At 25.6% G+C, this 17,197-nt stretch overlaps 1 protein-coding gene across 1 annotated transcript in view; it reads right to left on the bottom strand.

Moving 5' to 3' along the window:
- Positions 1 to 17,197, bottom strand: part of LOC103573202 (uncharacterized) — a 44,295-nt gene that overhangs the window by 15,144 nt on the left and 11,954 nt on the right. Inside the window, exons 3-4 of the mRNA XM_014443900.2 lie at positions 1,282 to 1,463; positions 420 to 609 (exon numbers count right to left, since the gene is read on the bottom strand). Of these exons, the coding sequence (XP_014299386.1) occupies positions 420 to 609; positions 1,282 to 1,463 (372 nt within the window). The remainder of the gene's footprint in view (positions 1 to 419; positions 610 to 1,281; positions 1,464 to 17,197) is intronic.

Raw genomic sequence — 17,197 nt, 5'->3', positions numbered from 1 at the left:
ATAAATAAATATTTAACTTATTATCACATAATTAAAATTCTTAATAAAAATTTGAATATTACATATTGGTATATATTCGGTTAGAAATGTTGATATTTATTATCATAGAATATAAATATTGATGTAAAACATATCTATTATAAACATTAATTAAATTGAAATATATAAATATCTAGTTTTGAAAACCTGGGGGTTTCTATCTATGATCGTAATTAATTAAAAGCAAATATCAAATTATTTACTGATTTAAAGGCTGAAAGTGTATTGATGTTTATGCATTGTACAGAATAATTAATGAAGCACGCTTAATCCCCGAGTGATTTCATATTTAATATAGTTAATCGTCTATTTAATTATGGTAATTTGTAAAATTAACAACAATTATAATAATTATAAGTTAAATGTATCAGTTCACGTACTCGTATTGATGTGAAGATTTGATCGATTTTTATTCTCTCTAAACGATGCTCTTGGTCGTTGTTGTAGATAAGCTGTAAGTGGGGTTGAAAATGTGCTGGGCAAAATGTACCAGCTGGTAAAAATGAAGTCCATGGTGGCAAGTGATGAGGATCTCTTGTCGCTACTTCTTTGTAGAAGCTCTTCAAATATCTAATAAATGATATAAAATAATTGAATTTATTAACTCATTCAAATTATAATTTTTTATTTAAATGAATAAAGTGTTAATTTATTTTCGATTAAACGCGTCTCAAGTTTCTTGAACCTAGGCGAGTTTCTTCAACGGGTCTATTATTTTCGCTTTATTATGCAGCCAAGCGTGTGCTGAACTTGAAAGACTCTTTGGTGGTACTTGAAAATTAAATATTGTTCACAGGTTAATATTTCACATTGTAGTGAAATTTAATATAGACGTTACGCATAATTAATTTTATACTTATTACTTTTTTAATAATTAATTATTGTAGGAGAATTCAAATATCGCTGTGCGAAAGCAATCATTTTCACTTATTATACTTTTTAGAATTTTTTTTTATATTGGTAAAGAAGTTATTGATTAAAAAAAAAAATTATGTTAATGTGAGTGAAATTTAGAAAGTAATTTTGAAGAAGACAAAGTAGATTTTTAAATATATAAGTGCATCTCGATATTTTAAAAATGCATGAATACATTCAGCGGTCATTTCATGAAGGGAAAATAAAAAGAAAATAAAATTCACGTAGTAAACCCGGAGATTTAAATTTAAAAAGGCCAATTTGTTTACCTAACCAAAGTGATTTAAATAAAAAACAGAAAAGAAATAAAATGAAGATGTTTTTTACCGAAGTAGTCGTCCGACGGAGTCACGATCAGGTGAAGGATGTCCACTTGCACCGTCTAATTTCCTGGATGATGCTCGGACACTTGATAGATAAGCCGCTGGAGCTGGAGGTGGGCTGCAGGGTGGATAGCAAACTGGACTACTATCTCCCGGTGTTGATACAGTGAAACTTTTTTCAAGTTCCTTTTTTTTATAAAAAAAAAAAAAAAGCATTTTTTAAAATTTAGTTTATTTTATATCAAGTAAAAAATAATTAATTATGAGATGGGAGCGGGAAAAATGGGACATCTAAAAATCTTTGAATACACAGTAACAAGAGTGGTGTTAAAAATGCAGTGTTAAAATGAAATAACACCGGCATAGGTGGTGTAATTCGGCGGTGTTAAATCGGTGTGAAAAAAAACAATTACACGTATAGAAATTAGAAAAAAAAATGTATTACATATAAAAACTTAATGAATATCATCTGGAGAAAATTTCAATTTCGCTAAGTACTTAATTAAATAACTATAAATGTTATCCGTAATTTATATAAAGATTGTGTGTTGCTCATCAAGCAAAATATTGTTTTTTATACTAAAACAAAAATTCCTGCCAAGTTTGAGCTTAATAATTTAAAAAATAAAATATCAATTGTCATTTTTTTTTAATATTATATTTTTCAAATTATTAAAATTACTATAACTCAGAAATTATGGATTTTAGCGACTTGACTTATATGATTTATTTTGAAGGGAATAAAATTTCCTACAAAATTCCTATTAACATTTTCAGTGTACTTTTGTTGGTTTACGTTATGCAAGCCAATAAAGGTCAATTTCATGGAAAAAATGACTTGCGCAGCGGACACAAGTGAAACAGCTGGAATTACAGCTAAGTTACTTTGGGCACTTTTGAAGAACGCCAAATGTCCTACAATTTGCGACCAAAACCGCGTCGATATCATAAAACGCACCTGAGTATTAGAAAGTTAAAAAAAAAGTAATTTAATTTACGTGTATTTTAAATGGGGAATCTTGGAAATCCAATGGAAAGTACTTAGGATTGGAATTAAGAGCTCAAACGTGGCAGGAGTTTTTGTTTTACTATAAAAAACAGTATTTTGCTTGATGAGATATGAAAAAAATACTTTCGTCGGAAACGACGATTCATATATATATATATATATATATATATATATATATATATATATATATATATATGAATTATTTTCACATGCATTTATATATGATTCATGTAAAATTTGATTTAAAAAAAAAAAGTATTATAATTTTTTTTAGATGACTATTTTTTGTCCAAAAATGTAAAAAAAATTTCTGACACTTGAAAATTTGTTTTATTTTTTTAAAAAACCTAAGTACAAAGTAAAAAATTCACCTTAATCAACATAAAAAAAGTGAATTTTTTCCGTAGTATCTTTAAATTTCCAACCCTCTTCTATGTATGATTGAGAAATAATTTATTCAGTAGTTGTGCACGATATAAAATAAAAAATTGTTTGCAGTTTTTAAATTCAAGTTATTTTAATATTGAATATAAAACATTGTATAAAGATATATAATAAAAATCATAAACTTAATATCGTAAGATAAGCGGATTATCGAAAAATAATATTCAACTTTCATGGAAGTTCAATAAAAAACTTTTTTGCTAAAATTCGTTTGTTGTTACAAAAACTTTCAGTATCGAGCTTTTGTATATCTCTGGAATGTTAGCAGATCGTTATTTATGATATTATTTTCGAGTTTTTTCTTTGTATTTTCCTTAAAAAGGTCAATCGTTTTAAAAAATATATTGCAACATTGGGACGATAAATTTATCGAAATGAGGATGAGGAAAAATTTTATCGTAGACATAAATAAATAAAAAAATGATAAAATCAGGGTCAAATAATTTTCAATTTATTTTTTTTATAAAATATATCAACAGTAATTATAAAGAATAAAATTAATAAACAATAATAATAATAGTAGTAATAAATGATATAAATGAATACAATAAAAAATATCTAACTAATGTATTTTACATAAAAGTATTGAAGTCATTAAATATAATTTAAAATAATGAGTGACACAGAAGTAATGAGTAGAATAATTAGTGTTTTATGTAGATAATATAAACTTACCAGTATGGAAGTACTTCCGAGACTTTGTTGTGAATCACTCAGCATAGCAGCAAGATCAGTCATCATTGAAGTAGAAAAACTTTTACGTGCCTGATGATAACAACGATGTTGTCGATTTTGTTGTGTCATATATCCGGAAATATTATTTGTGTTATCGATTTTCGATGACCATATTTCATTGTCGTCGTTTCTTTGTAATCCACAAAATTTACGATGGCTAATAAACTTATTGTCATTTTTAAACCAATCTGGATTAGGTCGAGGCTGTCGTGTTATTGCGTGTGATGATTTAACAGTGTTGTAATTTGAAAAGTCATCTACACGACTGTACCATAGATGACTAGGCGGATCGTGAGATCTCGGAGTTTCAATGGATTGAGTTTTTTCAATAGACGATCCCAATCCTGATGTCGTTGGTGTTGATGGATAATAAGAACGTTTCTGAATGTCTTTATTGTTTTCCACGTCATTAATATATGAATCCTTGTCTCTCATTTCAAGTGAACGATTGTTTTCATGAATGTTGAGATTCGAATCGATTTCTGAAGACATTGTTGACGTATGAAAGTATTTTCGCTCATTCGTTGAAGTCCATATCTCATCAATTATTGAAGACTCTGCTCCAGTAGATATTGTTGGAGTTCTAGATATATTCAAAATATCTTATTGTATTTTTTGAATATTAATATAAATATAAACCCTTCATATTATTATGATAATTTTATTTACTTCATTAATATTCAGATAGAGTTGGGCAAAAAACTGCAAAGTACTTTACTATAATTATATTCAGTATTTAAATTATTTTTGGGCGTTCCTTGAAAGTATTTACACTCAATTACTGTAATTTATAATACGTTGTACTGAATGATTCTGTTTTTATTTAAATATTTTTATGAGTGGCAATGTAGCAGACACCAGACAAATTTAAAATTATAAATAAATAGAGTAAATAATAATTAAAATAAAATTTAAAAAAAATGGGCATTTAAAAAATTTTGAAATTAATAAATGCATTTTTTGAAAATATTATTTTTTAAATTATTTACGCTATTTATAATTTTGAATTTGTCTGATGTCTGCTACATTCACACTCATATATTTTTATAAAAATTACTGTTTTATATCTATAACACATGTGCGTTATTATAAAATATAAGAAGATTTATTTAAACAAAATATATAATATAAGTATATTGTCACGTGATTATTTATCGAATTTATAATTTATAGTTTGACTGATAAATTGGTAATAACATTATTTACTTATTTTTATTATATATTTTGTTACAATTCATTATTTATAATATTAGTATATTTAATATATCTAGGTATTATATAAAATACTTTATGAGTATAAGCAATTTCTTTGTCCCACTTTTACTGATAGGAAAAATCTAATATATGGATGTAATTTACGTGAGTAAGAAGGGTGTTCAAAATTACTTGTAACAAGATTGTACTCTATTTTAGAAATTTCGTAATCTGAATATTTAATCGCGAGTAAAGTATACCGATTTATTTTTATTCCCATAAAAAAAAAAAAAAAAAACGAGTACGGAATTTTAACCAAAAATAAAAAAAAATAAAATCCTAATTTTGGTTTCTGTCAATCGGATGTGAATACGGATTTTATTTCAATCCGCATTCAATCAGTCTAGAATGTTAATATTTAAGCAAATTTATTTTTAATAGAAACAGGTTAATTAGAAACATAGTTGTTTAAATAAATAATTGATTCGAATATTAATAATTGAACTTAAAATATTATGTCTTTAATTTATAAAATGTTTTAATACCTCACTAAATTATAATTTCATATATATAATACATGGTGAAAATATTAAATTGTTGAATAGCTATAGTGAAATAGTTTTTATGGGAATATTTTATATTTCGGTACAATATGAAATGTTATCTCATGGTATGGTTGATGTAAGTCATACGACAGTTTATGACTCAGTGGAATTATATTTGCTAAAGTTTTATTATCAGCTGCTTATAATTTTCAAAAATCATTTCACGTAAATATATGTAAAGGAAGCTCGTAATTATTTCCGTACTCAATATAAATGTCGAAATATCAAAGACCTAAGCTCACTATATATTAGTAATTTTTTTATAATTAATATTTTCCAAAACTACCCTTCGGAGTTAAATTTCAGTCCAAGGGAACACTGATAGAAGAATTTATTTGAACCAAATAAGATTTATCAATAGTTAATAAATGATCTATTTGAAAGCTGAATCAAATAAAAATTTCTTAATAGTTAATAAATGGCTTATTTGAATAGGAAATGACACATGAAGCTAATTAAGTAGGGTTATGACAAACAATTTATAGTTCCATTGAAGTTTATTTTTTTAAAGAAAATACGCAAAGTAATTGATTTAAAAAATATTCAGCATTTTTTTATTTGTAAAACAATATTTAGTTGATTATATTTCAAATTTGTTACACTAGACAGTATGCTGAAAGGTTTTGTAAACAAAAAGTGGCGCTGTAGTCAAAAATCACAGTGATGTTCACTCAAATATAAGATTTATTAACTATTAATTAATCTATATTTGAGGCAAATAAATGCTTATTTCAGCCAAATAAGGCTGAAAAACTGTTTCAAATAAATGCATTTATTAATATCAAATAAATACTTCTATCAGTGAATGAAATAAAAAAATAAATCATCTACTCCGCGATAACTTCCATTCGGAGTGAATTTAACTCCGAAGAGAAGTGAATAAATATGAAGTCATCCACTCCAAATTCACTCCGCAAACTTTTTACAGTGCACGATAAAATACAAATATCGAGTTTATTCATGGGTTTTTAAATAATAATAGTAATAGCAATTCAAATTAGCATTTTTCATGTCTAAAAAACAGTTGATTAGAAAATAAAAAATTTCGATTTACTTTGAATTGTAAAATAAAAAAAAAAAAATCAAGTAAGTATCAAAGAGAGATAAATTTAAAAAGGCAACGCACAAATGGAAATAAATGAATCTTGAAAGTTTTATGGAGATAAAAATAAAATTAGATTAACTATTTAGTTTGAAATGTTTGATTAAAGAGTGATGTTCAATGTATTAGCTCATTCATTCCTATTTACGTATAATCCGTTTCCCTACAATCCAATCGGACTTTGAGAGCTTACTCACTTTTAATACTTTAATGCGGATTGTTTCAACTTTGAATAACTAAACCTACTAATTGTTTATGTTATTAAACGTTAATTAAATTAACTATAAATCAATCTTTTTATCCCAACTGCATAATGATTTAGAACTGAATAAATTTAAAACTCTAATAAATAAATAATTAAATGTAGATTTTAGTCCATTAAATTTTCTGACTAATAAATAACTGATCCCAGAAGATTAAAATATAAAATTATGCGATTAAATTTTTTACATTGAAAAGCTCTCAATCATTTTATAGTTTTTTTTTCTTTTTCATAAAATTACCTTTCAGTAATCATAGGCTTCAATTATCGTATAATCGAATGGATTAATTAAATATTGATAGATTATTCAATATGATATGAAGACTCTACTTATTGAGAGATTACGATAACCAAGCTTATTTAAAAGCTGTTTTATCTATTATAACTCTTGGTTGTCATTGTAATTATTATAATTATAACTAATGACATAATAATAATAATAATAATAATAATAATAATAATAATAATAATAATAATAGTAATAGTAATAATAATAATAATAATAATAGTAATAGTAATAATAATAGTAATAATAATAATAATAATAATAATAATAATAATAATAATAATAATAATAATAATAATAATAATAATAATAATAATAATAATAATAATAATAATAATAATAATAATAACAACAACAACAACAATAATAATAATAATAATAATAATAATAATAATAATAATAATAATAATAATAATAATAATAATAATAATAATACCTGTATGATGTATTACGCTCATGCCAAATCTGTTCAGTGTTTTTTGAAGGTGTAGTTGGTGTTATTGGAATTGTCCGATGATTTGCGTAGTAACATCGCTGTGGAAAACCCATTCCTTCATCTAGACCAGCGGCCCACAATGATTCTAGTGGTAAATCATTGGTAGTAAGTGATGTATTGCAACCACCTCGGTCACTGGCTGTGCTACCATCATGACGTTTGTCCCTCATACTTGAGGGACATACTCTACCAGCACCCTGTAGTACACAGCACATAATGCTGTTACCACTGGCAACGTTGTCGGAGTCGCCAATTTCCGGCAACTCCCTGCTACCACCGCTCTGCAGGCAACCTATCGTGGATAGGTTTTTCAATCGTTTCTTAGCACGTAGTTAATCGTATCTTATGCTGTTTTTGCTCCTGCTTTTGCTTTTGATTCTGATTTTTATTTTTATTTTTCAGCTGCTGCAATTTTGATGATTTTTTGTTCATGACATTACTTTTATTTGAAAACATTTTGCTTGAACTGCTTTATTTTTTATTCTTGCCGTTTCATTTATTTTTGAAGACCAACTTTTTTTATACATTCTGAAAAACGTTTTTATACACATATATATAAATATGTATATATAATATGTATGCACTTTTTTTTTAATAGTTTTATTTTGTGACATTATGTATGACTTAGTAATATTACGAGTAATTTTTCTCATTTTAAGTAGACCACTCCAAAGTGTATATATATTTTAATATATGAAAAATTTTGCATGCGAATATGAATATGCGCGAATTTAAACTATAAATTATGTTTATGAATCTAATGAACCTTTATGAGAATTCAATGGAGAGATAAATTATTTTTGTGTATATATCAAAAGACTCTTGAAAGTATTCAAATAATTATTTTTGTAAGCAAGCACGCTAATTTGTGTTTAAATAGAATTCAAGTTTTTATGCTTTTTAAAAAAAAAAGTTATGTGAGTTGCATATTTTTCTAATTTTGCTGAAACGTCTGCTCAGAATTTTTTTTATTGGGAATTATTTTTTTTTTTAAAGAATAAATTTATTTTACGTGAAGCTTTTAGTAACAAAAGAAAATTTAAGATACTTAGTATGCTTTTATGAATATTCTGAATTAATGATAAGATTGAAATAATAAATTATTGGATACTGCGTATTAACTTTAATAAAGAAATGCAAAAGAAAAAAATCATGTTTGATGTTCAGAATGATTCTAAGTTTTATAAAAGAAACTAAAATAAGAAAAATGTTTTTTCACTTTTTAGTGAATATGTAAAAGAGCTTTACCGATTTCGGACGTTGAAAATTTATTTTACTTTTTTAAAAGTATTATACTTTACTACACTGTTAAAAAAGCGGTATTAAAATGAAATAATACCGGTGTGAATGGTGTTAAAATACCGGTGTTAAATCGGAGTAGAAAAAAAATTTCACGTATATAAATTAGAAAAAAAAAAAAAAAATGTATTACACATAAAAAAAATCGATCAGTTGACCCTGCGGGCCAACCCTAAAACTTCCCGCTGTTTTCGAGCTCCTTGGGCTCGAAAAAATTGTTGTTAATACATTTTTTAACTCTTCGAGCTCGAGAATACTTTTGAATGCCTTTGTTTTCAAAACAAAATGTTTTGAACTTTTTTTTTCTTCAACGATATATCTCTCGAACAAATTCACCGATTGTGACGGTTGAGGTGGCAATCGACGCCTTTTATTGAGTTCTAGAGCTGATTAAATTTTGAAATTGATTTATCAAGACAATTATGAGAAATTTCCAAAAAACTAAAAAAAAAATTTTTTTTTAATTCTTTCGTTAGCGGTTTCTCTTGAATAAAGAACTCGATTTTGATGGATGAGCTAATTCGATTTTGGAATTTATCTATCGAGCACATTAGAAGTTATCTAAAAAAAACATTTTTGAAAAAATTTTATTCTTGGAATATCTTTGAACGCACTTGAACGATCAAGCTCAAGTTTTCGCGGCTTCTAGATATTAACAAGCCGCATTGAATGACATCTTAACGATCAAAATCGGTTCATCCGTTCGAAAGTTACAGATATTTACATACATACATACATACATTCGGGCATCATCGTGAAATTAGCCAGAATAGCTTCCTAGAACTTTAAAATGTCAAAATCTGATAGGAATTCAGTTTCGAAACTCAGACCGAAACCAATAACTTCCCGAATTTTTGAAAATTTTCAATTTCCTCAGCGGAAAGTTAAAAATATAAAAATTTAATGAATACTATCTTGAGGAAATTTTGCTAAAAAAAAAAATAAAGTAAAATATTTTAACACTGGTAAAAAATATTTACACCGTCGGCGGTGTTATTTTCACACCAAAAATTTAAACACCTACACCACCTGGACTTACCCCGTTTTTTTTTACAGTGCACATATATTGGATAATCATGGAAAAATAATGCAAAACATAAATTTTCTACTTATTTATGAGTTTAAAAAATAAAAAACTTTGGCCACTTTTCAAACCTTTGACTTTAGTTCAAAAGTTTACTCCCGTAAAAAATACCGCTTGAATAATGTTCAAAAGACATTGATCGTGATAAGGTTAAAAGCAAAAACTAAAACTGAAATTAAATAAAATATCAAAATATTTTTATTTCAATGTAAACTTTTATATTTAGAACCTTTTTGGAAAGTTGATTTAGTAAACTTTTTGGCGTTTACGTAAAATTTCAACAATCGTCGATTTAAATTTCAAAAATAGGATCACTGAAGTTCAAACCAATCATGGACTCAGTTTTAGAATTTTCAGAAGTTTAAATCAGCCACTTATAGTTCGATAACTTGACTTTGAAAGTTGATCGTGGTGATAAATTTTATAATGATTTTTTGCTTACGCAGACAAGTAATATAAACGAAAAATTTTTTTCAAAAACGATAAGGAAGTATTTTTATGAGATCATAAAAAATGAAGCTCTACTTCTGCATATACTTTACGTATCTTTCTATTCTCTAGATAATGAATCGGTTCAATTATTGAGGATTATTTTTTTAATGAAGTATTTCATAAAAACATGATTTTTTTTATTACTAATAAATCATATTAAAATTTATCAAACTTAAAATGTCTGTAAAAAACTTTTTGTCTATAAAAATAAATATTTAACGACAGAATGAATTTTTTATGGCTAGTATCGCGAAAAACTTTTATTTAAATACATTAAATTCGTTACTGTAAATTGTGAACAATAGTTTTTTTTCTATTTATTTAATCATTGGTTTTGTATGGCTGAAAAAATATATAAATAGGATTATGAAGAGTTATGATTCAATCAATCTGAAAATACTTTTTCGCCTCGAAAACCCATGATAAAGATAAAAACAATATAAATAAAAGTTTGCTGAACAATATGCACAAGATAACTGTAGTTATTGCCGGTAGTTTGAATCCATTACGACTGACCTCTCGACTATTAACAAACGAATTACATTTGGTGTCATGTGCACGCCACGTCTCAGTGAATGTCCGGTCGGTCGATGTACTGTTAAATTCAACACAAATTTACTTTTCCACTTGATCGTGTATTTTATTATTATAATATTTATTATTTAGTACAATCTGCAGCACATAACAAGTGCGTGTATCAATTTATTGAACCGTTGAATAAAGTGTGTATTTAACAAATCCCTTTTGTAAATGTTTGTATTTTTTTTTTAATAATATTCCGTTTAGATCCAAACAATTTCAAGTAATTAATTACTGTTGAAAAAAAAAATTAAATTAAAAATTAATTAAACTTTTTTCTCATACCTACAACAAAGAATATATCACACATTTATTCTACTTGCATGATATTTATTTTTGTTTCGTACAATATATTTTTTATTTTACACTCCCGTACTTCTATTTAATTAAAAAATAAATTATTTTAAAAATTTTACTTAACACTAATTTATTTTATTACTTTATTTTTTACCTTCAAGACCAGTTGTACACTGTAAAAAATCACCGGGGTGTCCAAGCAGTGTAGGTGTTAAAATCAGCGGTGTTAAATTTCAACACCGAAAGCGGTGTTAAAATAACGCCGCCGCCGGTGTAAATATTCTGTACCGGTGTTAAAATATTTTACTTTAAAGTTAATACTCCAGGCGGACGCAGTTTACCCTTCTTTTACACCAGTATCACTCCACGTTTACACCGGTTTAACACCGGTATTTTAACACCACCGAATTACGCCTCCTACACCGGTGTAATTTCATTTTATCACCGGGCGGAGTTAAAATTAGTCCATCTTTAACACCACTCTTTTTACAGTGTATGTAACAAAAAGAAATTAAAAATTTAATCGATAAAAATTTTTTATTAATCTAATTATAGTCAACAAATATTTTGTCTAATAATAATAAAAAAGCATTGACTGGGTAAACATAAGTCAAATAAACAATTAATTCTTATGTCTTTTTAGCACCGAATGCAATTTTATCTATTTCACAAAAATTCGTCATTATTTCATGAGAATTTCAATAAAAAATTTTCTTTTAATTGTTAAAGTGGCCCATTTTACCCTTATTACTTTGTGACATTTCAAAATCCATAATCAAGCTACCATAGTTAGGCTGTCGATAAAAATAATTAAAATTTTTTTTGAAAAATTTTGTGACGTTCTGCCCTATCCCATTCTTTCCATAAGTTAAAAAAAAAATGTCTACTTTCTTAAGTTATTTTTATCAAACGAGTGATCCAATAAATGATGGTTTAGATCCATTTAGTACATGTAATATTGACGTCTACTCGATACAATAATATTACCATGTAAATGTGTCTGAACAATATAAACAGACGCGAAGATAGCGGAAGTTAATGCTTTGTTCTTCATGCATTATTAAACTTATTTACCATTATATACATTTATAGAGAACCATTTACGGCTTGTGGTGATGTATAGGATGCATCTGACAGAAACTTTTAATTTTATGTCAAAAGCAAGCCCTGTATATATATAATACAATATTCCGACTTTCGTTTATGTTTATTCCGTCTCACTCACTCGTTTCACTCGAGATGCCAAGTTTAATACTACTCGACTAACTAAATTTTCATATAATATATTATAAGTTTGTATGTGTATTGATAGTTATGATAGTGGTGATGATGATAAGTACCGGTAACTGAATGCTATAGTATTGGTATCACTTTACTATAGTTATCTGTTTTATTCATCACTCCATAAAGTGGTTATACAATAAATTTGATTTGCAAATTTAATTTCATTTAATATATCACCAGCAATACCTTCGTCTGCTTTGAGAGTCTATTAAAATTATTTATTTATAAATATATTTTAAAGCGCACACAGAAAAAAAGGATTTTTTGGCGCAAGAATATTTTGCATTATGGCTTAAATACAAAAATTTTTCTTGGGCCAGAAAAAATTTCTTGAGTCAAGTAAACATTTTCTTGAAGCAAGTTAAAATTTTTTACGCAAAGAAATTCTTTTTTCTTTTGACAGTTTTGAATTTATTTTCACATTAAAAAAAAAAAGTAAATTTTTTTTTTTATCAAAATTAAATTATTCTTTTTTAAATTCAATTTAAAATAAAAATAACAAAATAAATGTATGTATTAAGCAACGCTTTATGCTAGCATTCAGTTGAAAAAATATTTTTATAAAATAAATGTTTATTACATTTCATTTATTTTTCCTCATGCATCTCTATTGAATTTTCCTTTTTTTATTGCTGATGCATAAATTAAATTATTTGTTTTTTTTTTATTTATACTTTTTAATTAAATAAAATAAAAATATTTTATTTTCAACGGTTTTAATTTTCCGTAAAAAAATTAATTGGTTGAATGAATACAAAATGTTTAAAAATTACTTCATTAATTTTCAGTATAAATATCATTGAGAAAATATATATCACATTAAAAATTTATTTATATTATAGTATACATAAAATACTACACGTTAATATTTTAATGAAACATGAATAATTTGCATACTTTCAGTTTTTAGTCAGCGTATCATTTATATTTTCAATACAGTGTAATGTGACGATACATTACCTACTAGTTACTATAATTAAAATAAATTTAAATCAAGAAATTCAGTAGAAATAAAAAATTAATTTTTTTAAAATTAGTATTTCATGAACAATTAATATAAAAATTTTCAATAATAAGTGAAATTTTTTTAACAAGTAAGGTAAAAGCCCCTATACCCGCTCGGGTTTCACTGGAGTGAGATTAAATCACTCAATATAAATTAATAAATAAAATGAAAAATTATATATTTTTTTTTATAGTTATTTTTTTAAGTTTTAAGTATTAGAACAAAATTTTAGTTTGAAAAATAATGTTGATAATTAATTATTATTAATTTTTTTAAATAAGGTCTTGAGTGTACCCATAGTCGCTCACTAAAAGTTGTGATATACTATTACTCGATCAACACATGGCCCTATAGTCGCTCAAAGACAATATCAATTAAACTATGATAAGTTTATTGATTTGGAAAATAATTTATAAATTATATTACTTCCTTCTTTCATAATATAAAATTTCATGAATTTTAAAAATATATTTAATAAGATATAGTTATAACAATGCTTAAAAAATTTGACACAACTTAAATTTAATCTAACGAACGAACGCCAAAGTAAAAATTGCCCGGCTGAGCGCGATTTTTAAAACAGTCACTTAATTTAAATTTATAATCTATTATAAAATAATTTGATACATCATACTTAAATATATTCAAATTCACAAATAATTATTTATCAATAATAATTTTTTTAGTTGAAATTTTTTTTTAATAAAAATTATAAAAAACGCATCAAACAGTTAAAGTGAGCGACTAATGGTACTGAGCAGGTATAGAGACTTTTACCTTACTACAAACTAAAAAAATTTCGCCTTAAATCTCAAAATTTCTAATTGTGATATTAATTTACAATTATTTAAAAGCTTAAGATTTTTTTTCAATTAAAAATTTTCAACAAATATTAAATAACTTGTCAATAAATATAAGTTTTGTAAATTTATTCTCTAAAAGAGTATTAATTATTAATAACTTCAAATTACAAAGTTTCAATGTTAAGAAGTTATTTTCTTACTTTAGCATTGGGGGTATATAAATATATTTTATATATATATATATATATATATATATATATATATATATATATATATATTGGAATATTTTACTTTAAAAGTTTTTTGATCTACTTTAACATACTTGAGAAATCGTTTGAGTTTTGTAATAAGTATACTTAATGAATTCACTGCTCGTCCTTTGAATTCATTACAGATACTAAATATTTTTTATGTCTCCTTTGAGATTTTTTTTTATATCAGTTAATATATATAATGACTTATAACTTATAACTGAGTAAATGTTTACAAAGCTACATGAGTATTACCGAGATTGACAAAAAAAAAAAAAAACATTTACTTTTTATCAAAAAAAATGAAAAATATAAATTTTTAAATAAAAAAAAAATCATAACCAATGCGGTTTGATGCTGAGCAAACGTTATTTTAATTACTGCGAAAAAATTAAAAAAATATAAATTGTCGAAAATAAAATAAAATTGATGTATGAACCTATTATTCAGTCAGATATGCTCTTCGTGTTTAGAGGAACGTGTGAATTATAGAGCCAATTTATATTTTTGCGTGAAAAAAAAAAAGTTGATTTGTGGTGAAATAAAAATTTCAAATGAAATTAAAAAATCCATTTATTTAATTAAATTTAAAAATAATAATTATTGTAAAGATGTCGCATTTTTGTGTAGAAATAAAATGAAAGAAAAAGAAAAGATCAAGTAGACTTAAGATTCATTTAAATACAACAATAATAGATGCTCGAGAAATGAAATCTTGACTTAAATTTTGAGGTAAATAAAAAGGCTAGCAATGGAAAGCTGTAGATAAATTAATGAATACGGAAACCCAACAATAAAATATGAAATATTTTTAAGAATTTAGTGCCGGCTTTAGTTATTCTGTATCACAATAGAATTGTTTAAATAAAAATACTACAATGAATAAAGAACAAAGGAATCTTAAGTCTTGAAAACATTTAAAAACCTGATCTTTTGAATTGTTTAAACACCTTTAATAAATTCAACAATTGTTTGCTCTAGCTTACTTTCTGCAGCTCACTTACGACTTTACTTGTTTTTTTTTCCTTTGTTTTTAAGACCTGTTTTATCAACTTCACTTTTAGAATATATATCATATGTTTATTCTTAAATTCGTTATCAGACTCAACACTCACTTCTTTGTTTCATTGATAAAAAAACTATTTCAAGTTTAACAGGTTGATTGAATTGAAATTTTTATTTTATTTAAATCCAAATAAATATTCATTTTTAAATTTCATATCATTTCTCTCTTTTTTTTTTTTTTTTTTTTTTTTTTTTTTATTTATTTATTCATTTTCTTAAAAGCCTTTCACTTTGTACACTTTCACTGAAATAATTTTGAGTCTCATGCACTTTAATAATAAAAAGTTGTCTTATACTTATAAGGAATTAATTTAACAGCAATAAATTAAACAACTGTCAATTAATAAAAAAAAAATTATCAAATTACAAGGGTAAATTATTTAAAAAAATGAATGATGTAAAGAATAATCATGAATAAATATATATGAAGAATGTTGTTTTGAAACGATGAAATTTAGTGAGGCGAAATTGCACATGGTCAGTAGAATGACAGAAAGCGCACTGAGTGTAACAGCCCCACCCGCGTACGGAAAGCCGACGCCGGGCGTAGAGAGATTCATCCCTATCGGTTGCCCCGAGCAACCAGGGTTGAAACGACGCAAGCGTCCCTCAACTTTAAAGACTAGGGCGCCGCCCGGTACTTTTTTCGTCTCGCTTTTATCTCTATTCAACTTTGCAAAAAATATTACGTATTGATATCTGATGTAACTAAAAAATCTATTGTAATCGTCAGTACCCTATATACTATTTTATATATACATATTTATGTATACAAGGATATATATCAATATCTATGCCCATCAAACAATGTAAACAATTCAATGTTTTGGCTCCACTGAAATTCTATATCACGATGCTTGTTCTGGTACAACGTAATAGAAAATTGTAAACAAAAATTTTCTATTGTTTTCATTTACACTTGACATCAAAACAATAATAATAATTTTATTTTACACGTCTTTGTTTACACGTTAAATTCCTTTTTGATGCATATATTTGGAATACAAAAATCACATACTTGAGGAATATATTTTTTGTCATATATGTCATACATGGATGTTACTGTTATCATATTATTGCAAAATATTAGACTATAAGAGAATCTATAACTCGTTACGAGTTAGATGACTGGTAGCTTTGACATGCATGGATAATGTGTAACATAAAGCGCAGTGATGTGTACGAGGCAGCTTTGATTTATATATGTCTGTTATACATGCTATAGGGTTTGCTATTTCATACATTATATGATTTTAGTACGTGACTATATAAACATGATATAATATGCGACGTAATGTTTATTGTCAGTGATTCTAGTCGCTATCTCAACAATTATGTAACTCTTTGTCTCATGAAATTTGAAATTTTTTTTGCTTTGATATTGATATAATTTTCGAAAAAAAATTATTATTGTAAAATTTTGTTTTCCAATTAATTCGACGTTCTAATTAGCAAACTGTCTGACTCAATTTCAGAAAATCTTCCATTTATGCGAAAAAAGTAATTAAAAATTTTTTTTTTCGTCTGAAAGTCAATTCTACATCTAGTTTATCTATAATATTTTTGTCTAGTCTACTCAAATAATATTTTTTCTGACTATTGCTGTTTGAAAATTTCACCGAATCTC

Source organism: Microplitis demolitor, chromosome 8 (genome assembly GCF_026212275.2).
Source record: "Microplitis demolitor isolate Queensland-Clemson2020A chromosome 8, iyMicDemo2.1a, whole genome shotgun sequence".
Classification (NCBI taxonomy): domain Eukaryota; kingdom Metazoa; phylum Arthropoda; class Insecta; order Hymenoptera; family Braconidae; genus Microplitis; species Microplitis demolitor.
Note: the sequence above shows the minus strand (reverse complement) of the source record. Positions and strands in the feature narration are given on the sequence as shown.